Source organism: Meriones unguiculatus, chromosome 10 (genome assembly GCF_030254825.1).
Source record: "Meriones unguiculatus strain TT.TT164.6M chromosome 10, Bangor_MerUng_6.1, whole genome shotgun sequence".
Taxonomy (NCBI): domain Eukaryota; kingdom Metazoa; phylum Chordata; class Mammalia; order Rodentia; family Muridae; genus Meriones; species Meriones unguiculatus.
In genome coordinates this window covers 43,630,962-43,655,455 of record NC_083358.1, presented here as the reverse complement: position 1 = coordinate 43,655,455, position 24,494 = coordinate 43,630,962, and the positions used below count along the sequence as shown (strand labels likewise).

Below are 24,494 nucleotides of genomic sequence, written 5' to 3'. Positions count from 1 at the left end.
CATTTTTAAAAATTCATTCACTGATTTATTTTGAGGCAGAATCACACAACCTGTTTAATCCTGGGTAGCTTGGAATTCACTTCATAGACCAGGCTGGCCTTGACCTTCTGACACTCCCACCTCTGCCTCTAGCTAGGGCAGCCTTCTGAAGCTTCAATCGGAATAATTACATACCAGTTCCTGCTCTGCTGAGTGTTGGGACGAAGACTCACACACAACCCTGTAGAGCCAACGTCCAGTGGGAGAGAAAAGAAGCATATAACGACAGTACAAGGTTCCTTGATGTAGAACCAGGAGAAAAGAAAGAAATAGAGGCAAGGCAGAGCACTGGTGGGACCTTCCTGTGCTCTGAGGAAGTGTGAGCAAAGCCCAGTAGACATAGGTAACTGGTGGGGAGGGGGACAGTCTATGCAAAGGTCCTGGGGTAGGGCTGTGCATGGGGCCTCAGTGAGGGCTTTGGCATTTGAGAAGGTGGGAGCCAGGGAGTGTTCTGAGCAGGAGAGAGAGTGATTCAGGTGCTGGCCGGCCACCCCTGACCTTACTTCTGAGAGTGAGGGCAGGAGCCAGGTCTTCAGAGAAGTGGCTGACAGACAGAGATGGCACGGTACAGCTGTCCTGGGGAAGGCCCAGGCTGCTGTCTGGTGAGTCTGATGTACTGACTATGCAGCGGGGACCCTGTCCTCATCCTGACCCTGTTGGAGAAGGACTGAGTGCCCAGCACTTGCGGCACCTGCTCCATATCTGCAAGCCAGCCCTGTCAGTTCTCATGCAGGGCCCAGGAAGCCTAGAGCCTAATGAATTGATCCAGACCTCAGGGCTGTACTCCAGACTGGTACTGGTGCCTGCCACAGGGCCCACCAGCACCGCTTCCTGGAAGTGGAGGCGGAGGTGGGCTCACAGCCACAAACGGGAGACAAGGTGCCTAATGGGTGACTGTTCCAGGGTCGGGCAAGTAAGGCCAGGAGGGGCCCAGCGCCCCCTTCTTGTTTCCTGTCACCCCTCCTCAGACTCCCAGACTCCCACCCACTCAGCATACAGGGTTGCCGTGGCAACTGCAGGCTAGGGCAGGCTCCAGGCGCCCCCTCTCCTCCAGCAGCCGCTTCTCCTCCTGTCACACTCCCTGTCCCCGCCCTAGGGCACTCGAGGACAGGCCCCGCTGCACATGGCCTCCCTCGGCTAAAGGCGAGTGCAGAACTCAGACACAAGCAGAGGCAGGTGTGTGGCCCTTGGAGGATGCACCAGGGTCAGGTTGCCACCAAGGCTGAGTCGCCAGCCCTGTCTCCCTAGGGTCACCTGGTGTGAGATGGAGCACAGGTACTGTGCGCGCCTGGTTCCGGGAGCTGCTGCCGTAGGGTCCCATCCTCTCATAACACATGAGCACAGCTGGGGCCTGGGAGCGGTGTCTTCATCTTTCAAGGCACCCAATCAGTAGGCAACACACTTTCTGCTCTGGTCATATGTGGGCTCAGTAGGGCTTTAGGCCTTTAGTGGAAGGAAGGTAGGAGCCATGGACTGTTCTGTGCAAAAGAGAGACAGAGATGATTCAGGTGCTGGTGAGTCAGGTTCAGGGAGGAGGGGACCAAGCTGGACAGAGATGGTGCCCAGGAAAGTCTAACAAGGTACAGGATTCCATAAAGTGGGTACTGCGGTCCCTGGCTCCATCGTTGTGCTTAAATGAGAGATACGTGGGAGCCAGGTGTGATTGCAACCACCTGTCATCCCAGCACTTGAGGCAGAGGCAGGATTGCCACAGCTCAAGGCCGGCCTAACCCCCAGGTGTGTGGCCGTGTGCATCCACAACCCCAGTGAGGACAGGAAGGTTGAGGCTGGAGAGTTTGCGAGGAGCTTGCTAGCCAGGCACTCTACACAGTTGGTGAGGAGAGCCTGTATCAAAAGCTAAGGTGGAGAATGAGTCAAGACACATTTGTATAGTCTACTGTGCCCTGGCCCCTTTACAAATATTCATTGGAAAGCTGGAGAGATGGGTGGTTCACGTGTTAGGGGCAAGTGGGCTGCCTTTCCAGAGAACCCAAGTTCAATTGCCTCAGGGATCCAGTGCTTTTGTCATCAGCACTCACATAATCAAAATATAATTTAAATGTATATTAAATATGTAACCCTGGCCTAGAGTTTTGCTGTGTAGACCAGACTGGCCTCAAACTCACACCTCCAAAGTACCGAGATTAAAGGTGTCTATACCCAGCTTACATTTTATTTTGAATAGTAAGTAATGTCTGAGGTATCCAGACTGGCCTTCAGCTCATTCTAGCTCTGACTGGCCTTCAATTCAAGATCCTCTTGTCTCCTCCTCCTAACTAACTGGAATGATAGACCTGTGCCCACTGGCAAGAAGAAGGTTTGGGGAGCTTCTAGCGACACGGATAAGGTTAAGTGCGATCTGATCATGGGCCCCACCAGGGAGCATAGGTGGCATCCTTACAAGAACACAAGAGGCACAGGGACCCTTCTCGTGCACACCCAGGAGGGCTGAGTGAGAACAGGCAGGAAGGCGCTCGGCATCCTGGCTAGGGAGCCCTTGACAGAAGCCCAGCTTGCAGTCTCTTCAGTTCATGCCTGTCTCTCAGAGCAATGAGAAAGTAAGTCCCTGCCACCCAGGACCCCAGAGACCAGGGTTGGGGGCTTGGTGCTGTCTGCACATAGTGTGGCATTTGCCAGACTCTATATAACCCCTCCTGGAAGCTTTAGTCCGGCCTGGGACTGCACCGATTCCCAACAGGACATCAGAGCTGTCGAAGGCTCCAATTCTTGAGGGATCCAGCACCCTCTGTGGGCATCTGCACACAAATGGCATAAACACACATACAGAGTTTTCATCTTTGTTTGCTTTTTAGAGACAAGGTCTTACTATGCAGCTCTGGCTGTTTCAGAATTTAGTATGTAGACCAGGCTGGCTTCAAACTCACAGATCTGTATGCCTCTGCCTCCCAAGTGCTAGGATTACAGGTGTGGGCCACCACACTGGGCAGCAGTACACACTCTTAACTACAAAGTCATCTATCTTCCCAGATTTCCCTCAAAAAATTTTTAAAAATTAAACAAATCCAAAGACATACTAATTTAATACTTACATGCTTAGGAATGGTGATAGAAAAATATTAAAAATATTAAAAGCTCTTGCTTTCCTGTAATTAAACCACAATATTTCTATAAATGCAGAAAATTTGAAAGAAAAGTTAGCACTGAAGAGCACACACGTATGTCTCTCTAGTCTTTGAGACAAGTTCCATGGGTCATAGGTGCTGAGGGGGACGGCAGCCAAAGCACATGCTACAAATGCCTTGGTACCCTCAGAACCAAGACCAGTGAAGTGGGCCCAGGGACAAGGAAGCTGCAGTGCAGCCGAGCACTGCCAGAAAAGCCTCGGGTTCTTGGTGTCTTTGATTTGAATTTGTTTTTGGTCTTTGCATGTTGAGGCAGTTGATGAAAAATTGTCAACTTTTCCACAGCCCCACCTTCAGTTATGTGTCTAACCCATGATTAAGGAAGCTGGCTTCTGGCCCACAGCCTGGGGTCCAGTCCTCAGCATTGCAAGGGAGAAAGGACCAGGTCTGGCAGTGCGCGCACAATTCCAGCCCTAAGAAAGCTAGAATAAAGGGCTGGGTGTGGCTAGTGTGGTGGGAGAGCCCTTGCCTAGCGTGCACAGGACCCGCCTTGGGAATACGGAACCAGCAGCTGCTGGGGGAGTCCTGGCACACTGGCCAAGAGTGTCTGGAATCCCGGCTAGAGGGGAGGCTGAGGCAGGAGGTCACAAAAGCCTGGGCAGCAGTCTAGAGCCCCGTGGCGAGGTCACAGTAAATGAAGCTGCATGTAGCAGCGCATGTTTGTAACCCTAGCTTGCAAGAGATGGAGACAGGAGGACTGATGTGAATTTAAGGCCAGCTTGGGTTATTAAAAAACCAAGCCAAATAGCCAAAATGACCCCATAATTAATAGCGCTTATTGTATACTTAAGTGGTTTGGACGCCGGGGTGTAGCTCACAGGTAGACTGAATGCTTAGCAAATTCAGGAGGCCCTAGATTCCATCTGCATGCTTGAAGAAAACAGCTTGAATGGTTTAGATTATGTCATGTTTTATATGTAATGTATACAGGTATACCTTACTCATGTATGTATTATGTTCAGTACACTCATACATACATACATACGTGTCTCTCTGCCTGGTGACCTTGAGGGGTTAAAAGAGGGCATTGGCTCCCCCTGGAATTGGAGTTACAGGTGGTTCTGAGTCACCGTGTAGGTTCTGGGAACTGAACCAGGGGCCTCTGCAAGGGCAAGTGCTCTTGACCCATGAGCCATCTCTCCAGCCCTTATGTTGCAATAATAAAAAACAAAACAAAACAAAAAACCGCAACATCCCCCTGCCTACAGGAAGCGTAGAGTATTAAGATAAAAGGATACAGTGAGGACAGATCCCTGACTCGCTCCCGAGCTGGGACAGGGTGAGGAAGAGCAGGCAAGGGCCTGGCCTTCTGGGATGTGGATGTGGAAGGTGGCTGCCCCTGGTGGCTGGGAGGGCTTTCTCAGGATTTGATCCTGCTAGAGAGTACGCTGGTAGCCTCTGGCAGTGTCTGAGGTCATAAGCTGGATGGTGACTTCCTTTGCGGTCTCCACATTGAGGGTGCAGCCTTTTGGGAGAGTGTCGTGGGTCCCCACCTGATGAGGGTCTAAGCCCACTTTGTGCACGAGGAGATTGTTGCTCTTAAAACAGTGTAATGGTTTGCCTCCCTGAGGGAGTAAGGCTGGGAGGTGCTAGAGCATAGGCCTGGCCCTAGATTACTTCAAGACGAGTCGACTTTAGGGGCCTGGACTCACCTGGGGCAGTGGCTTCCATAGCGTCTTGTGAGTGTGGTGAACCAACCCTCTGCAGTTTTGTTTCTCCCTGTCTCTGGGACTAGCACAGCTGGAAAGGAAGCTCTGCAAGAGGCAGGTGGAGACTGCAGTGACTGGAAAGGAGGGGGGAGGTGAGTGCGGAGGAGAGATATCTCAGTGTAAACCATCTACAAGCACCTCAGGCCACTCACGTCTGGGCTGCATGAGGGAGGAAGGTGGCTAGATGGTCAGGGGTCCCGGTGGTAAGAAGAGAGCTGGTTGTAGTGCACAGGGGAGACAGACCTGGAGGTCTGACAGCCCGCCACTATAGGAAGGTCATTTCAGGGGTGGCCGGGAGCAGACGTTATAGCTCAGGCTGATGGTGCTGGTGAACTGCTGCTTTATAAGCACAGGATTAGGGAGGGTTACCCCCAGCTTGGGCTCCAAGTGAGAAGCTCCTGTCTGGGAATCATAGGAGACCATCCTAGACAGTGTTTGGGGGCTGCAAGCTTTGCTGAGCAAGCAGAAAAGAGAGCAGGGATTGCCAGGTCAGCAGGGTAGCACCTGAGGAGTAGAGGGAAGTGGTGCTTTGGGATGAGTCTTGTCACTGATCCCTTAGCTCTGGAGGGTGAGGGCCAGAGTCAGGGTTACGCACAGAGAGAGATGGCAGCAAGGGAAGCCATAGGTCTGAGATTCAGTCAACAGATAGGATTTCTCAGAATGGAGGGCCAGCTCTAGAAGTTGGGTGTGGCAATCCTGAACAAAGATATCTAGATCTCTTGGTGGGCAGTTTCCTTCGAAGATAAACAATTGCTTATGAGCAGAATGTTGGCCAGCCCTGTGCGGAACTCGTAAGCCGGAGTATAGAGGAATAGACACATGCCAAGACCCTAAGGCAGGCCTGGGTGGAGCAGAATGGGGAAGGAGGACTAAGTGGGTCATGGATAGGTGGTTTCTCAAGGACTTTGAAATGGGAGGAGGGAGGAAGAGGAGGAGAGCTATGTTGAGGGATCCCAGGCTGCAAGAAGAGATTTGGACCCAATAGGGGGTTGGAGTGGAAGGGGCAGGCCGGGTGATAGCTGGGGCTAGATCATGGTGTTTCTTTCCTCTGGGGGCCCTTCCTAGAAGGAGTGTTTTTAGGCTGTTGGCAGGTGATGGCTCTAGACTGTGACGGCCCCAAGGACTGGGGTATAGACGTCACAGGAGCAGAGGGTGGGGAGGAAGAAACAGCAAGTCAGAACTGATGTCCTGGGAGGAGCTCATGGCCAAGGAGGTCATCAGTATACCCCTGGTCCCCACTGTCTCTCCTCAGCACTCCTCCCATCCCGACTGCCTGTCTCCAACTCACCCCGAGAGTCCCCTAGAAAGGAAAGAGGGGACTTCGGTGTCCCTGGTCCCCTATCTGTGGCGCCAGCCAGCTGGATTCTAATTAGCTGCCAGAGCAGAGAGACAGGAAGCAAAGGCTAGGGGCGGGGCTGGATTCCTGCCCAAAGCTGAGGCTGGAATCAGGTTGGACACCCCTTGCCCTCCTTGAGGGATGAGGATGCATGGTGGTAGAGAGGAATGAACAGGGCCAGGGTTTTAGGATGAAGCTGAAACAACTTTGGTGTGGGTGGGTGCTTGGCAGCCATGCTGACCTATCTAGCCGTCCCCAGAGAGGCTCCACTGGGGAGCTGGTGAGGGTGACCCTGGAACAGGGCTGTGTGCACCCCCAAGGTGCAGAAAGCCCAGGAAGGGTCTCACCATTAGCAGAAGACAGGCGCCCCCTGGGCTTGCCAAGGTCAGCGCCTGCTCTGTATCACTTCCCTGTCTTCCCTCAGGCTGGTGGGCTAGGCCGTGGTCCCCTGGTGATGCGGGGCGAGGCCCCCCCCACAGTCCGCTGAGAGCCGTGTACCCGCCCCTGGCCTTCGCCATGGCCCGCTTGGCTGCAGCACTCTGGAGTCTCTGTGTCACAACTATCCTTGTCACCTCTGCCACCCAAGGTAGGTGCTGGGGAAGGGCTGGGTCTCCAAACACAGATGGGAGGGTGGGTAACATTAATTCTCTGCAGGCCAGAGCCTTTGCCCAGATGAAGCTGGACCAGGCCAGAGGGAACCTTGTGATGCCACCCTTAACAGGCTCCACTAAGGAGTGTTGAACTCCCAGCAGGCCGGGGCACCAGGTGCTGTCATGCTTGGGGGACTCCTAGGACCAAGACAGGCCTTCCAGGGGGCCACCTCTTTCTCTGTTACTCCCTTCCCTCTCATTCATGGCACCTCCAAGGCTCACTGGGACCAAGGCTTAATTAAAGCATGCCTGCTGACGTTTATTTAAAAACAACTAATTACCCAGCTCTGGCCTGGGATCCTGCGTATGGCACAGTTAATGCCCTGAGCAGGCTGCCCCGTGTCCATCACTTAGCTGCCATCCCAGGTTGGATATCAATTCAGTGCAGGGCAACAGAAGCCAAGAAGGAGTCTTTTGGCCTTGGCCCCTCTTAGAAGGGCTCCCTCCCCCTACCTTGCGATCCCTGTCCTCTGGAAAGTCACAGAGATGAAGGGACGTTGTCAACCTTGTCCTGAAGCCTTGGCAGGACCTGCTGGTCACTGACCCAGTCTCCCTAGTACCCAAGTTCCGGGTACAGCCTCTGCCAGGCCAGAAGGGGCTGCCGCCACCCCCAGCCCGTGTGAGGCAGCCTCCACCCCCAGGCCTTCTTCTCTGACTAGGGAAGCTAAAATTAGAGGAGGAAGCAGATGGCATGACAGGAGCACATGGGAAACTTTCTCTCAACTGGGGCTCTACTCATCCCAAAAAACCCAAGGGCCTGGCTGCTGTAACCCCTGGGGACTCTGTCAACAGTATGTGGACCCCATCTTGAAAGGGGCCGTCTTGACTCTGCTGCCCCAGTACAGGCACCCTTCACAGCACTTAGCTGTAGTTTCTGCCTTTGTTTACCCCATGTGGCTGGGCTGCAACTGGTGTCCCAAGGTGGTTGCCAGGGTAGCCTGTCACCACTGGCTCCTGAGAAACACCCATAACAAAAAAAAAAAGTGTCTTGTCAGCACATTAGTAGCCACATTAACTGTAAATGAACCTCTGGTAGTCGGAGAGAGACCAGGGACTTGGAGCCAGGCCAGGCCAGGGAGCAGCAGAGTTGGGACTTAAGCTGTGCTGTGTAGCTCTGGTTGTTACAGAGGGACCCTTCTTTGGTGTGAAGGAACATGCTCAGAATTCCTGACTGAGTGTGCTGCTACCCCCTGTGACCCCAGCATTTGGAGATGGAAGGGGAGGATCAGGAGTTCAAGGCTAGCCTTTACTATTTAGACTTTGAAGCCACTTGTGGCTGTGTGTGAGCCAAAAAAACCAAAACAAAGAAAACCTCCCTTGGTCTAGAATCCCTGCCGTATGATCCTGACCCTGTGGGTACCCATTTTACGGCCTGGGAAAACAAGGCCTGGGGAAGCTACTGCTAGTGGCTATCAGGACTTAAAGCATGCAAAAGGTTGGGTTTGGTGACACATGCTTAAAATCTGAGAATTTGGGGGAAGCCGAAGCAACAGGACTCCCAAGTTCCAAACCAGGCTGAGCTACACAGCAAGACCCTACCTCCAAAAAAAGAAACAAAACAGGCAGGTATAGGTCAGTGGTAGAATGCGTTTTTATTTGCGTTGATCGATGTGTTGCCTGCTTGTATGTCTGTACAGGTGCTAGATCCTCTAGAACTGGGTTCCAGACATTAGGTTCAGCCTGCTCCTTGTGCAGTGGTAGTGGTGGGAGGTCCTCAGGGCCACTCTCAGTTGTGACAAGTGCAATCGGAGGGCCGGTAGCACCCACAGAAGCTACTGTGCTCAGAAATAGCTCTTGCAACAGACAGAATCTGCCAGTCAAGAGAAGGTGTGTGACAGAATAGTGAGGCCCTGCACAGTTCTGTTGTGACATCCTGTGCTGCCATCCCCAGTCTCAGCTGAAGCCCCTTTGTAGGTCTGTTTACCTGCATGGCAGCCACCCCTCCAGAGGACCCCACCCTAAAGCCTCTCATCAGGGGACTTGTTTGCTAAAACTGCCACAGCCTTCTTCATCCCAACATTCAGGAGAACAAAGGCCTGCCATAGTGGCCTCAGCCCAGCTGGCTCCTGCTGGGGTCTCCTCACTTGAGGTCCCTCACGTCTGCAGTCTTCCTCTTTTAGTGGAGAGTAGCAGCACCGCCCTGGTGTCCTAGCTGTTCAGGAGGCTGAAGGAGGAGAATCACGGTTCAAGGCCAGTCTGCCTGAGCAAGTGTGATGCTTTCTCAGAACAAAAAGTGTGCTAGAGCCCTTGGCCTCTATTACTAGTATTACAACAGTAACAATAAAATATACCCCAAATGCTCTCTATTTGTAAGGACCCTTGTCAGACTGGCTCGGAGCCCTCTTTGAGAGCCTCATTTTAAATTGATTTTCACTGTAAAAACATCTCCAAGCCAGATGTGGTGGTATGTGTCTATTGTCCCAGCATTTGCAAGGCTGAGGCAGGAAGGAAGATTACTGTAGGTTTGTGGCCAGCCTGGGATCCTGTCTCAAGGGGGAAATGTGTGTGTGTGTGTGTGTGTGTGTGTGTGTGTGTGTGTGTGTGTCTATGTGTGTGTGTGTGCTGGCACATGCCAATAGTCCCAGCGTGGAAAGTGGAGGCAGGAAAGTCAGTTCAAGGCTATATTGCAAGTTTGAGTCCAGCAGAGGCCTCGAGACCCTGCCTCAGTTTAGTAGTTGAGAAAAATCCAAGTGACACTATCTCCACACTCTTTGTGAGTACTTGGTTCTTCAGTTCAGCATCTGATTCTGAGGGGCAGGGCTAGTGAGATGGCTCAGGTTGATTAAGCTGTTTGCCATGAAGCCTAACTTGAATTCAGTCCCCAGAACCATTGGTAAAAGGTCCAAGTTGCCCTCTGAGCTCCACATGTGCGTTCATACATACACACACACAAATGGAAAAACTTGATTTGAAAGAATCTAGGGCCACACAGTTGTGGCTGATCCACAACCTCCGAGATAATGTTCACTCTTTTCTTACCAGGCAGGGCGTTATAAGGTGAAGAAGGATCAGCTCTCCCTGGACCAGGTTACCCCTTCCTCCACAGGGGTTAAGACTCAGTGCCATTTCACAGTCTAATAGGGTCGACATTCACATAACCAGTTTCTTAAACCTGGCTGAGCCAGCAGGTTCTTTCTTCCCTGATGACTCTGACACTGTCACCAACTGTTCTGCAGGCCTGAGCCGGGCTGGGCTCCCATTTGGATTGATGCGCCGGGAGCTAGCATGTGAAGGCTACCCCATCGAGCTTCGGTGCCCAGGCAGTGACGTCATCATGGTGGAGAATGCTAACTACGGGCGCACAGATGACAAGATCTGCGATGCCGACCCTTTCCAGATGGAGAACGTGCAGTGCTACCTGCCTGATGCCTTCAAAATCATGTCACAAAGGTAAACCTGATCTCTCACCTCCACGTGTCTCACAGGCGTTCCCTGATCACAGACAGCAAGTGAGATGAACTGCTTCCCATGGGCAGTGTCCCTAACCCACTCACCCCATTAGAACAGTGGTTCTCAACCTTCCCAGTGCTGTGACCCTTTAATACAGCTACTCATGTTGTGGTGGCCCCACCTGTAATGTTATTTTCACTGCTTCTTCATAACTATAATTTGCTACTCTTATGAATCATAATGTAAATATCTGATATACAGGATAGCTGATATGCAACCGCCCCCAAAGGGGTTGCAACCTATAGTTTGAGAACCAGTGCCATAGACACTTGCCCATCCTTCTTGCCACCTCCAGAAACTTATTCCAAGACCTGTTGGTTGCTGTTCAACTCCTAACATTAGATATGAGAGAAAAAAGTACAGTGAGGAAAGGGGACAGCGCTGTCGTCAGAATTCTTCCAGCTGATAGGGGGTCTGGAGCTTCTTGGGGCAGGTTTCATCTTTGCCATCAGGATATCTAATTTCTTGTTTCTTTGCACATGACTGCTTGACAAACCCCAACCAACAACATCCCACCATCCTCCTCAGGGCCTAGCATTTATGTACCCTCTGAAAAGTCCCCAGAATTCCAAACATCACACAATCTGCAGCTGGTAAAACCACGTCTCTGCTAGAGCATGAGGCAAATCACAGTCAGCTGCTGCAAAAAACCCATATCCCACACCTGGGATTAAAATGGAAACATATTTCTGTGTTTTTTAAAGAAACCAAAATTCTCAGAACATACTTGAACCGCCAGCCCACCCAGAGCCTTTGGCTTCTCCATAAGACAGGTTCTCCTGCCTGCTCTCCTTGCCACCATCTAGTCTTTTATAGTTCATTTTTCCTACGAAGCCAGTGGGCACCAGTGAACACCCAAGTTGGATCCTACCCCTCTGCTTAGGACTCTTCTCTGGTTCCCACCTTTCTCTGCAAAAGCCAAAGCTTTCTTGAGTAGACTGGCCCTGTGTGGCCTGCCTTGACCACTGACCCTCCTTCCCTATGCACTCACACAATTCCAGCCATGGGAGACAGCTCACTCTGGAGTACTTTCTGGGTTCAGTTCTCAGTACTGCAAAATAAACAGACACACCTGTACCCTGTAGCCCAAAGGCTCCCAGCTTCCTGTTCTGATCTCTCACACCCTGCATAGGGTCTGTGGGCTGCAGGTACCAGGCCTGTTAGCAGGAAAGTGGCAAAGCCAACCGCTGGGGGGGAGGGAGGGGATTGGAAACACAAGTATATCCTTGCTGTTTGTTCTTTCTGCCTAGAATGCTACCCCTGAGATCCAAGTGGCTGTCCTTTGCTTCCTTGTGGCTGAGCACTTCTGCACACTCTGAAACTGCAGGCTCCTACCCTACTCCTGATCCCTTTAGGGCCCTGCCTTCCATGCACATTTCCATCAGATACTGTGTCTTTGCTTGGTATTTTATCTTATGTCCTTCCTAACTCTACCCACTGGCCTGACAGGGACAACAGACTTGTCCCTTGCCACTGTGGCTCTGGCCAGATACACAGTAGGAACTCACTTGATGCCTGAGATGTCAGAGTTCAGGGCTCACCCTTGAAATGTAGCGTGGTAGAAGAGGAAGGAAGGCTGGGAGCAGCATACGGGGAAGTGGGGTGGGGACAGAGGAGGGGAAGACACCAAGAGCTTCACAGGACATTGGGAAGACATTGGGTGGTTCAGAGTATGCAGGGCTGGAGCTGTCTTGTCCCCTTTGCCCCCTTTCTCCTGATATTTCATCTAGCTTCCAGATGAGATATGTGGATGTGACTTAAACCCCACCCTCTTCCTTGAGTGCACCCTGGTTCCTCCCCACTGTGTCCACGGCAGCTAGAACAGAGTCATTTCTGTTCCCCTCCACACAGGAGGCTGAGTAGTTCAGTTACAGGGGCAAGGGAGTGTGAAGGTGCCTCAGGAGCCTTGTGGGGAGGGCATTTGGGGCCCTTCAACCTGGCTTCCTCTCTGAATGCTACAACTCTGTCTCTCAGGGTTGCAGCTAAGCTGCTTTGACAGATAACATGGGACAGTGGGCACGAAACTTCCCTGGCCCTTACTGTTTCTACCTCCTGGAGTTCCACCCTTAGAGATGGACACACACCCACTCTCCCAGAGGAGCTGGGGCTGCAGCTCAGCATCTGCTCCATACTGCCTGAGCAGCCTGTCACTGGACCACATACCCCCTGAAATTAACAGCTGTAAAGTGAATGCTTTTGGTGACATTTTGTGCATTTACTGGCTCAACTTAGTTCTGGAGAATTCCATCACCCCAAAAGGAAACCACATGTCCTTTCCCAGCTGCTTTACCTGCTGCCCCGTTCTCTGTTCTTTGCTCAGAGATTTGCCTGCCCCACACCAACCTGTTCCCTGCAGCCTTCCCTCAGCATCGCTGTGGAAACTTATCCTTCATGTGACATTAGTCAGCACTATAGACCTTTTCATGGCCAGATACCGTTCCGTCATGTGTACAGGCCACATTATACCAGGCAACTGTGCCAGTGATACCACCAACATCTCAAACAGGCTGGATTTTATTCACCCCTTCCTCCTTGGACAGGCTTTTGGGTTATCTCCCCCTGTTGGTGGATGATGGCAGTGCGGCTGTGAACCTGTGTGTTGAGGATTTGTACACACTCTATAAATTCTGTGGAGCACGTTGTTGAGGGCCAGGATTGCTGTGCCCTGCCATGCCTCCTTTATTTACTCCCCAGCCTCCTACTGTTTTCCTCTGTGCACTTCCTGCTCCCAAGAAGAACTAGAAGCAGATTCAAGCTGCTTATTTGCTTGCGTTTTTGGTTTTGTGGTTTTGAGACAGGGTTTCTCTGTATAGCCCTGGCTTTTCTGAAACTCACTCTTGTAGGCCTGACTGGCTTCCAACTAGAGGTGTGCCTGCCTCTGCCTCCCAAGCGATGGAACTGCACCATCACCTCCAGGCTCAAGTTATGTGCCTGGCCACTCCAAGGACTAGGAATGGTGATGGCTGTGTTTCTTCTCTGTGGCCATGACCGTGTACCTGACAGAGAGAACTTAAGGAACGGTTCATTTTGGCTCTTGATTTCAGAATTCAGGCCATCACAGTAGGGGCTATGTGACCGACCATGGCTCTTCACATCATGGCTACCAGGAAGCAGAGAGGGAGGTATTCTGCCTTTCCCCTTTCCCCTTTTATTGCATCAGTCTAGGCTTTCAGGCCGTGGAATGGATTTGCCCACATTTGGGGTAGATCTATCTGCCTGGGTTAATTCTCTTTGGTGAGACCCTTCCAGGCATGCCTAGAAACATACCCAGCCTAGCCGATAATGGGGATGACACCTTAACTGGGCACGGATGGTTGCTGCAAGTAAGGGGAAGAAGCAGGGACTAGGCAGATGACTAGAACTGAAGACACCCCCACAGGTGGGGACAGGGCCTGCGGGGTGGGTGAGCAGCCACCAAGTGTGGCTGAGTGTCTGTGATGGCATCTTCTAGTTGTAAAATAGGCATTCTTTTCCATACTAGTCCCTGGGAGGCTGGCAGGACCTGGGGTCAGTGAATTCTCTGTAGAGATTCAATAGTCTTCCTGGCTGTGCTGGCTGCAGGTCTTCTCAGACACCTGTGGGAAAGAGGGCAGGCAGGAAGCAAGCCAGCACTCCAGTGTACCCATTCCGCAACACCTTTCCATTGGGAGCTGTATGTTTGCCTCCAGACCCTAGAGCCTTCTGTGTCTGAGTCCATTTTTCTTAGCCCCTTTTCCCTTCTCTGTCTGTAGGTGTAATAACCGGACCCAGTGTGTGGTGGTGGCCGGCTCTGATGCCTTTCCTGACCCCTGTCCTGGAACCTACAAGTACCTGGAGGTGCAGTACGACTGTGTCCCTTACAGTGAGTTATCTTGTTCTCATGCTCTCTGGGGCCCTTACCCCATGGAGCAAGGAAGGGGAACCCTGACCCAGCACATGTGCACACATCCACGGGGATGGGCCCAGGGGACAGCAGGCTTGCTCCCACTTTGACACATTCTTCTCACAGACACTTGTCCACACTTGGTGGCTGCTCGCCCACCCCACAGACTCTGTCCCTCCTGTAGAGACATCTTCAGTTCCTGTCATCTCCCACTCCCTGCTTCCTCACACGCTCTTTGCTTGCTAAAGCCCTTCAAAGCCACACTCCTACAGCATCTCTCTCCAGCCTTGCAACTGCTCTTTCTCCCTGCCTCATACCCTTTTGTTCCCTTGACCATGGACACACCAGATCTTCTGTCCCATTCATCATCTCCTTTCTCAATTTCCTCCACACACACCCTCCTGCCATTCCACATCATGGAAGCCAAAGACATTTTCCAAGGTTGCTAACTACTGGTTGGTTTATCTATTACCCTGAGACCACTTCCTGTCTGCAAAGGAAGTGCCGCCATGATGGACTGACAGTGCCCCCTGAGAAGATGGTTTTTGGGAGCCCGACTACATCTGACCAAGGGAAGCAGATAGAGAGGGTTGTTCATCCTCAACACCCGGTAGCATCACCAGTCTTCCTGCCCACTCTCCTCCCTCCTCCTCCCACTGCCCCTTCTGTCCTCTCACCTGGCTTCACATAGCCAGCCTGGAGGTAGGGAGGGCCTTTAGGCAAAAGGGGAGGAGGCAGGATCGTCAGGGTGTCCAAGTGAGGGGGCAGGGGAGCAGGAGACCTCATAACTCTCCCTCCTCTCCCCTCCCAACCAGCTCCCCCCAACCCCCACCCCTCCAACCTTTGATTTCTCCTTGCAGGTGAAGCCAGGATGATGGGTGAACAGGGTCACTTACTGCTCCTGTAACTTTCTTCTTTTAGTCTTCGCCCTTTCCTTTCAGTGCCTGAGGCCTTCTTCTACCGCCTGAGGGGGATGCCTGTCTGCTCCCTGAAGCCTCCCCACAGCACTGGGGACACTGCCCACCCACAGCTGGGGCAGCAGGGAGGGAGGTGGGAAGTGACAAGTCTAACACATAGGGCTGGGCAGAAGGCAAGAGGTTCAACCTGGCTCCTGACTTGTCTGGCTCTGAAACCTGCAGCAAATGACTTAAAAATTTCTCCGGGTGCTGCAGACGGAGGCGTGAGTCCTGGAGATCGGGAGTGGCAAGCGCTTGGCCCTGCGGCCAGAGTCTGCTCCCAGGAGCAAAGCCCCGAAGGCAGAGGCTGCGACTTCACCCCCCCAGCGCCCAGCCCCGAACCTGGTTCAAGATGTGCTCAGTGATGGTACGGACGCTCTTTCCCGCCACCTGAGCCTCTTAACTCCTCTATGGTGGGGGAGGGGGTCAAAAGTGTGCCCTGAGTGCTTTGAGGAATTAGACAGCATGGGACTCAAGCTCCTTTGTGCCCCGGGCCATAGGTTCTGAGGGAATGGCAGCTGCATGGCCTCTTCTGTGTGGCTTCATGTCTCCTGAACCTCAGTTTCCCAAGCTGTAGACAGGGTCCTGGAAGGCCTGACTGCACCCTCAGGAGCACTGGCTGCTGTCACTGTGACTACGCTTCACCTCTATCCTGTTACTATTATTGCCGTGGTTGGTAATCACAATAAGAACAGCAACATATAATGAGCCCAAATCTCCAGAGCAGGCAGGACACAGGGCTGGAAAAGTCCCTGGTCCAGGTCCAAAGTCCAAACCAAGATACAAGAAAAGAAGAGGCCACAGGACCTGTGGTGGAGCTCAGACCTGGAGCCAAGCCCCCTTGTGTGGCCCAGGAGCACAACCCAGGAAGATGGGCTGGAGGTTGAAGGTGCCCGGGCATCGTGGCAGCTTTAGACTAAGGGGAATGCAGATGAGCCTTTGAAGACAGTGCTCAGGCAGGGCGGGTGTCGTGGGAGGTTGACCACTGGTGCTCCCGGGCAGGCAGAGCTAGTAGGCACAGCTAAATTAGCTCCTGGCCCCCCAGATATTTGGGGTTGGGGTTCAAGAATAACTAAAGCTAGGGGGAAGCCAGAGAAGCCAGGGACACACTTCCATAACTTTCTCTGAGCATATCCTGAGTGCTAGGCCCTGGGTGAGGCGCTGGGGAGCCAGACAGGGTCCCTGCAGAACTCAAGCAGGGTGCCTGGAGGGGATCGACCTGGTCAGCCACAGGCCTTGGGCTTCAGAGGCTGGGGTGACCCCAGTGCTGGTGATGGTGGGGCAGGGGTGGGGGGCCAGGGCTCCCACAGCTTGGGGGTGGTGTCACCGGAGTGTGGGAACCCCAGACATTGGACTAACACTGGATTTGCTTTGCAGCTGAGCACAGCCTAACTCTCCCTTCCTCCCCAGGTGCCACCTGTGCGTCATCAAGGGCGGTGGGCAGGGCAGGGTACAGCTAGGGTTCCTGGGCCCTTGGTGGACTGGGCAGAGCAGCTGAACCTTGAGCCCACCCCCTGAGAGTATAGGAGCTTGTCTGCCATGTGCTGTCCAGCCCAGTCCGTGTCCCCTCCAGTTCTGTGCCTCTTGTCTCCCCTACCCTGGCTCTGTCCGAGGCCAGGGGCTCTTGCCTGCCTGCCTCTGTTGTTCTGTGTCTGGCTCTACTGCCCTCTCTTTGTGCATTTCAGGGGTGTGGAGGGCTTAGGGAAACAGCTGGACTCAGGTGGGGTCTACTCAGAGGGGAAGGGCCTCAGCCTGTGCTCTTGGCTGAGAGGGGTACCCAGGCCCCAGAGACTCCCTTCTCTCGGCCCCTGGTTCTAGCAGGGACTTCAGCATACAGGGTGAAGAGGAGCCTACTATGGTCCCCACTGCCTGGCTGCCCTATAGCCAGAGCTCAGCTCCTATCAGCGGGGCTCCTCCTCACACCAGGGCCCCTCCTGCCCGAGGGCTCTGTCTGCCTGCCCGTCTGTACCATACCCAGTCTCTTTGTCTCTTCCCTCCTGTGTGTCTCCCCTGTTCCTTCTCACTGTCTCCTCAACACCCTCTCACCCCCATCCTACCCCAAAAGAAGGGACTTGGGGGTGGGGGCTGAAATGATGCTACGGAAGGGGTTGGGAAAGCAGGAGGAAAGACAGGAAGAGGGGGCGTGTGGCCAGAAAAGAAACGAAAGCAATTTAATCTTTTTTTTTCTCTTTTTTTCTTGCACATTTTTTTTCAATTTGTTTTCTCTCTCTCTTCCGATGCTTAAAGTAGAAGTGGAGCAGAAAGGTAAACGCACTGTTACCAATGCTAACCCCTAACTCACACTTTGTTCCACCTGTACCATACTCATGTGGCCCGCCCTCCCACCCTTCTTCTCCCCGCCCCTACTTGGTCCAGTGACTTCCCTGCCCCGGGTGTCCTCCCAGCACAGCTGGGCTGGCCCTGGTGCTGCAGCACCACCCAGGCCAGGGTCACGGCCACGGCCTTCTCCACCCTCCAGATATTCACCGAAGCTCCTCCCTGAGCCGGGGCAAGCTACTCACCCTACCCTTCTCCTGTCTCTCTTTCTCTCTCTCCTCTCACCTCCCTCTGTACCTCTTCGGGTCCCTGGTCCCTGCAGGGCACCTGACCTCATCTCTCATTTCTTTTGCCTCCCTTAGGAGAAATGTGTAAGCCTCCAGGCGGGTGGGGGGGAGGGACACCCCAGCCTCCACAGGCACCGGTACAGGTCTCTCTTCCTCGGTCTCTGTCTCTTCTTCCCTCCCTTGCTCCTTCTCTCTCTTTCTCTCTCTCCTCTTCTCTCTCCTTTCCCCTAGTACCTTTTGCAAAGTATTTTCTGGTAGAGGGTGGTGGGGTGGAAGGGACACTTTTTCCTTTGGGGACCAGATTTCTCCTCTCTGGCTCCTGGTGGCCTAAGTTCTTCTGGTTTGGCGTTTCCAAGGCCCAGAGCTGTTGTGGAGTACAGAGAACCAGTCTCCTCACCCTCCACCCCTCCTGACCAGTCGGGTTCAGTATTGAGGAGGGTTGTCAGCTATCCCAATCCCCTGGGAGGGGGCAGCCTGCCAAACCCCTGGGATGGGGGTGGGGGGGAGGGCTTCCTGGAGAGGGTGGGAGTGGGTTCTGTCTCTGCACACTTGCAAAGCTGCAGTCAGGGTTTCTTCCGGGCTGATGTGGGAGAGGACCAGGGAGGGGTGATGGGGTCACAGACTTGCTCTGGGGACTTCCACAGGCCCCATAATTTCTTGCAGGGAGCCCCACACTGGTGGATGAGGCTATCCATTATGGGCTAGGGAGTGGAGGGTGACCTGCTAGTAGTAGGGCAGGAGGCAATGGACAAACAATGAAATGGTTTTACCTTGAAATTAAGGTGGTCTGTGGAGGATCCCCTGCCAGGGAGGTGGGCGGGGTCCCTCTGAGCTGCTCCCCTCCCCTTTCCTTCCTGCCTTGCCCATCTCAGAGGCCTGGGCTCCGTCCCTCCTTTGCTCTCCTGAGTCAGCCCTGCACTAGCCACTCTTCTTGCAGGCTTGGAACTACGGCACTGGAACTCCTCTCCGGGTTGGGCTACGGGAGGGACAAGGTGTTAGGAGCTGGGTGCTGAGGAGGGGTCCTTGCTGCTCAAGGCCCCTGGCACCTTTCTTATTTTTCCCCTTCCTTGGAATGACCTCTAACTGTGTTTTTCCTCCCCTGGTACCCTCTGACCAGCTCAGGCCCTCTTCATAAACACATACCCCTGGCAGGGGTCTCTATGGGATAAAGGGAAGATCCAGGGAACAGAAAAAGAGGGTGGGGCCCAGGTATTCTGGTCAGAGGGTACAGACATAACTGATGGGAATGCCAAGGCTCAGAGCCCAAGCTTAACTCCTGTTAAAGGGGCTGTGTTGATGGCTGCCTTGTGCCTAGGGACCTGGAGCCAACGTTGCCCAGTGCTATCAAGGGAGGCCTACAGACTGCACCCCAACCAAGTTAGCCTGCTGATGAGTCAGGCTGGAAGTAGGCACTAGACTTGGCTCCTATCACTACTGAGGCTGCCCACTATGCTGGTGCCAAGTTGTTCCAGCTCTCCCTGTGCCCCTGGGGCTAGCTGCTTTGGTGATGGACCAAGCAGGAGCAGAGAATTCACCATAGACCCACATGCACACACCCTACAGCCCTGGCCTGCCTGTGGGTTCTATCATGAAATGAGAAGGAGGCACCAGCCCTCCTGAAGGGAAGGGCATCTGGCCCACAGTACTCAGGGAAGGGGGTTGGGGGGGGCTGGCCACACTGACCTGCTGGATCAGGAGGGTAGGCTAGGAACAGGTGGTGCTGGGCTGTGAGGGGCAAGGGTGGGCAGGCCAGTGGTGCCAACGAGATGCAGTCGAGGTTTTCCTCTTTTCAGGGAATGGGGGGGTGGGGCGGGGCCCCCCACCTTTCTGACATCAGCGCTGCCTTGGTCCCTCCTCCCGAGCCGGGGATGGTCACAGGTAAATCGGGGTCCGGGGCAGGGGAGGTGGGGGGCTGGCTGGGGTGGGCTGGGGCTTTATCCTAGCACTTGGTTCCCTCCCTTGCCCCCTCCGAGCTGGACCTGGGACTGCCCCTGGAAGGGACTCTCAGTCGGGCCTGGGCCTTGGAGTGAATTCTCTGCTCACCCCCTCTCTCCTCGCCAGCACTAACCTTTTCTTCCCAGGTGGTCTCCAGAGCGCCTCCCTTGGAGCCAGGACTTTGTGGATGCACACACCCCTCCTTGTCTCTCTTCCCTCTGCGCAGCTCCCTCACCCCAAATGTCCCGGGAGTCCTGTCATTCTCCATGTCCCAACACCACCCTTGTGCACCAGTGTCAGTGTGTGCTTCTGACCCTGACCCAGCAGAGACCCTGCCGGCTGGGGCAGACCTGGACTCCTCCCTAGCCTAACCTGGGAGCTGCTTCCCTCCCTCCTTTCCTCAGCTACCTACTTGGCGGGTCCCAGCTGAGTGGAGCCCAGACAGCATCAGGGACCTGAGGAGAGACTAGAGAGCCCTAAGCCTCGCTGCCAGAGTGGGTGTGGAAACAGCACTCTACCTTGCAGCTTTTGGAGGAGGAAGAAAGTGAAGTGGTTTTTTGTTGTTTTTTTTGTTTTTGTTTTTGTTTTTGAAGACCATCCCTGCATGGTTGGTGAAGGATGGAATCCCAGCCCCTAGTTTTCCATAGAGGCAGAGAAGGGAGGCCAGAGTGCTGATACCTGAACCTTGAGGCTAGGTGGCATTGCAGCAGAGGACCCCCCTCCCTATCCCTCTCGTACCCAGTCTGGGAGAGCTCCGGCCAAATCCTTTGTCCCCAGCCTGTGGGGTCTCTAGCAGCCAAGGAAGGGAAGAGGGCACCCACCTTCCTACACTAACCCTGCTCTTGATGGTCTCCAGGGTTCACAGCTCCAGGGAGAGGGGCAGCTGGGCAGGGCGGGAGTTCCAGCCCACAAACCCCTTCCCATCACCAGCCCGACCAAGCAACCATGACTGCAGCAGCAGGAGGGGACAGCATGGTTTCCTCCCCACCGTGTGACCAACATGCCTCTCTCTCCCCTTTCTCCTTCCCTCTGCTCCTCTCCACCTCCTCCCTGCCTACCTGCCCACCCCGCCCAGTCTTCGTGTGCCCAGGGACCCTGCAGAAGGTGCTGGAGCCCACCTCCACACACGAGTCAGAGCACCAGTCTGGTGCGTGGTGCAAGGACCCGCTGCAGGCGGGTGACCGGATCTACGTAATGCCCTGGATCCCTTACCGCACAGACACACTGACTGAATATGCCTCCTGGGAGGACTATGTGGCCGCGCGCCACACCACCACCTACAGACTACCCAACCGTGTGGATGGCACTGGCTTTGTGGTCTATGATGGCGCAGTCTTCTACAACAAGGAGCGCACACGCAACATTGTCAAGTATGACCTAAGGACCCGCATCAAGAGCGGTGAGACAGTCATCAACACAGCCAACTACCATGACACCTCACCTTACCGCTGGGGAGGCAAAACTGACATTGACCTGGCAGTGGATGAGAACGGGTTATGGGTCATTTATGCCACCGAAGGAAACAATGGGCGCCTGGTGGTGAGCCAGCTCAACCCCTACACGTTGCGATTCGAGGGCACGTGGGAAACAGGCTACGACAAGCGTTCGGCCTCCAATGCCTTCATGGTGTGCGGTGTCCTCTATGTGTTACGCTCTGTCTATGTGGACGACGACAGTGAGGCGGCTGGAAACCGGGTGGACTATGCCTTCAACACCAACGCGAACCGAGAGGAACCAGTCAGTCTCGCCTTCCCCAACCCCTACCAGTTTGTGTCCTCTGTTGACTACAACCCCCGGGACAACCAGCTGTATGTGTGGAACAACTATTTTGTGGTGCGCTACAGCCTGGAGTTCGGACCCCCAGATCCCAGCGCTGGTGAGGATGGGTTTTGAGGGGAGTAGGCCTGGTCGCATCTATTACTCCAGTACCAGGATACAGGGCTCACTGTAAGCTCTAGGGGATTAGGGGGTGAAGAAAATCACAGCTTGTGGCAAACACTGTCCACACTTCTCACAGTCCGCACTTCAACGTGCCTAATGTCTTCAAAGCTTGGGTCCACTGCACTGTTTTACAGGTGAAACTCATGCACTGAGTGACTTGACTTGAGGATTGAACCCAGGATTCTGGGCTCTAGCCAGGAGCTATGCTGCCTGGGCATTCGTGTGGGATTGCTGAGGTTGAAAATTCAAGAGCAGATGCTTCCGCTCACTTTGCCTTCAGCTTCCCATCAACCCAGAGCAGCCACAGGGCTCCAGAGAGCCTTTTCCAACCTTTGCAGGAGGGAAGTTGGGTGCCCCTGAGGGAAGGTGTAGCCAGGTACACCAGTCAGCTGTGTCAGGTGGGAGGTGATTAGACCCAGCAGCTCCGACAGACCATCCCAGCTCTAGGCTAGACACTTCACAGTGTGCAAGTACATTTCACCCTCTTCTGAGAGTGCATGTGAATGTGGGAACTAATGAGCACAAAGAGGCCAGGGCCCCCAGAAGAGTTTTCCTCTTTGGTGGGTAAGGAAGATGGCAGGGTGCCAGGGGACCCTGTGCTTGGGCACATTGGTGTGCCTTAGGCATGGATATGAACATGCCCTGTGTCCCCCTCTACCTTCTAGGACCAGCCACTTCCCCGCCTCTCAGTACCACCACCACAGCGCGGCCCACACCCCTCACCAGCACAGCCTCGCCTGCAGCCACCACTCCACTTCGAAGGGCGCCCCTAACCACACACCCAGTGGGTGCCATCAACCAGTTGGGACCTGATCTGCCTCCAGCCACAGCGCCAGCACCCAGTACCCGGCGGCCTCCAGCCCCCAATCTGCATGTGTCCCCTGAGCTCTTCTGTGAGCCCCGAGAGGTCCGGCGGGTCCAGTGGCCAGCTACCCAACAGGGTATGCTGGTGGAGAGGCCTTGCCCCAAGGGAACTCGAGGTGAGTGCTGGAGCTGCAGCTGGAGGGCTGGGAGAGTACAGCTTAGCTGTATAGGTGTGGTTTAGAGCCTAGCACCTGGGGAGCTGCAGGTGACTCCGCTCCCAGCCTCAGACTAAAGATTCTGAACAGATGCGGGACAGGTAAACAAGTCAGGTGTTCGGGGGATTTCAGACAAGCTTGGAAGATGCTTAGTGGGAGAACCTTCCACAGCAGATCTTTCCCTAGGGGGTCTGTATCTGGGAGGCTCAGGGTAGGCTGCCCTGTGCCTTTTCCCAAGTGTCCTTCTCTTACTCATCCTCTGCTGTCTCCTCCTCTCGCCTTCCTTGGCCCCTTTTCATCTCCTTCTCTTTGGCTTTCTTGTCTATCTCTACAGGAATTGCCTCGTTCCAGTGTCTCCCAGCTCTGGGGCTCTGGAACCCTCGGGGCCCTGACCTCAGCAACTGCACTTCCCCCTGGGTCAACCAAGTAGCCCAGAAGGTACCAGTAACTGCTGCCCCTTGCAGGCAGGCTGACCAGAGCCCAGGGTCAAGAGGAGTAGTGGAAGCAGTTGGGGAGACACATAGGGCTGAAAACCAGGGCAAGGGTTCTCCTTTTACTTAAACTTCCTGTGGGAAGGGCCAGCTGGGAGAAGATGGCCTACACAGGTGGGGCATGTGAAGAGGGAATGTGGAGCCATGCGGGCCAGTGCCCAAGAGGCCTGAGGTCGCCCTCCTCCCCACCTTACGCAGATCAAAAGTGGAGAGAACGCAGCCAACATTGCCAGTGAGCTGGCCCGCCACACACGGGGCTCCATCTATGCTGGGGACGTGTCCTCGTCGGTGAAGCTGATGGAGCAACTTCTAGACATTCTGGATGCCCAGCTCCAAGCCCTACGGCCCATCGAGCGCGAGTCAGCCGGCAAGAACTACAACAAGGTGGGCCTGTAGGAAGGATCTGCCTGGTACCTGTGCACCTGCTGCCACCCCGCAGTGAGCAGTGAGGGCTGTGGGACTCCGGGGCTCTGCCCTGGCTTGCGTCCTAAGGCTGGTCTCTGGAGGAGTGATCTATTAAGGCTCCGGTGCCTGAGCACCAGGGCTAGGGCAGCAGTACCTGGCATCTCCACCTGTCACCACCTCCATTTCTTTCTCTAGATGCATAAGCGAGAAAGAACCTGCAAGGACTATATCAAGGTGAGTCCAGTGGGGCCAGCTCTTGGGAATGAGTGTCCTTGGCTTCCTGGGGGCTTTGGGAGTTGAAGGGAGAGGAGGGGCATTCAAGATAGTCCCAAGGAAATAGAGGGTGTGGATGACTCATTGTGTTGTCCCTGCGACAGGCTGTGGTGGAGACCGTGGACAACCTGCTCCGGCCAGAGGCACTGGAGTCTTGGAAAGACATGAATGCCACAGAGCAGGTGCACACAGCCACTATGCTCCTAGATGTGCTGGAGGAGGGCGCCTTCCTGCTAGCCGACAACGTCAGGGAACCTGCTCGCTTCTTGGCTGCCAAGCAGAACGTGGGTGAGTACTGCAGCCACTCCAGGGTCAGTCACGGACTCTGGGGGTAGTGGGCCCTCAATCCCTGGGCTTGTGGTTTTGCTGCGGGCTTCCTGGGATAGCATGGGCCCTGTCTGGGTGTAGACACTCATAGCATGTCTTTTCTGCCCCTACCCTCAAGTCCTGGAGGTGACTGTCCTGAACACAGAGGGTCAAGTGCAGGAGCTGGTGTTCCCCCAGGAATATCCCAGTGAGAACTCCATCCAGCTGTCCGCCAACACCATCAAGCAGAATAGCCGCAATGGTCAGTGTCCCACAGGGTTTGTCTGCACGTGCACACTGGCCACTTTGCACCTTGATCTTGGTTCTGTTGGAACACAACAGTCACGTGTCTTAACAGTGGTTTATCTGCCGCTAGCATGGATATCCCAAAGCCTTGCAGAAGCCTGGGTTTGCA

General features: G+C 54.3%; 1 protein-coding gene across 6 annotated transcripts in view; it reads left to right on the top strand.

Annotated features, from left to right (window-relative positions):
- Positions 1-24,494, top strand: part of Adgrl1 (adhesion G protein-coupled receptor L1) — a 41,177-nt gene that overhangs the window by 8,023 nt on the left and 8,660 nt on the right. For 2 of the 6 annotated variants that reach the window (XM_021632244.2, XM_021632245.2), the window contains exons 2-12: positions 6,652-6,813; positions 10,054-10,267; positions 14,059-14,168; positions 17,396-17,410; positions 20,720-21,520; positions 22,251-22,565; positions 22,939-23,042; positions 23,294-23,479; positions 23,696-23,734; positions 23,878-24,061; positions 24,219-24,341. In XM_021632244.2, coding sequence (XP_021487919.1) covers positions 6,744-6,813; positions 10,054-10,267; positions 14,059-14,168; positions 17,396-17,410; positions 20,720-21,520; positions 22,251-22,565; positions 22,939-23,042; positions 23,294-23,479; positions 23,696-23,734; positions 23,878-24,061; positions 24,219-24,341 — 2,161 coding nt within the window. In that variant the 5' untranslated portion in view covers positions 6,652-6,743. Of the gene's footprint in view, positions 1-6,651; positions 6,814-10,053; positions 10,268-14,058; positions 14,169-15,371; positions 15,513-17,392; positions 17,411-19,502; positions 19,588-20,719; positions 21,521-22,250; positions 22,566-22,938; positions 23,043-23,293; positions 23,480-23,695; positions 23,735-23,877; positions 24,062-24,218; positions 24,342-24,494 lie in introns of those variants that run through there. The other 4 variants (XM_060392380.1, XM_021632246.2, XM_060392381.1 and 1 more) reach the window with 4 other exon arrangements.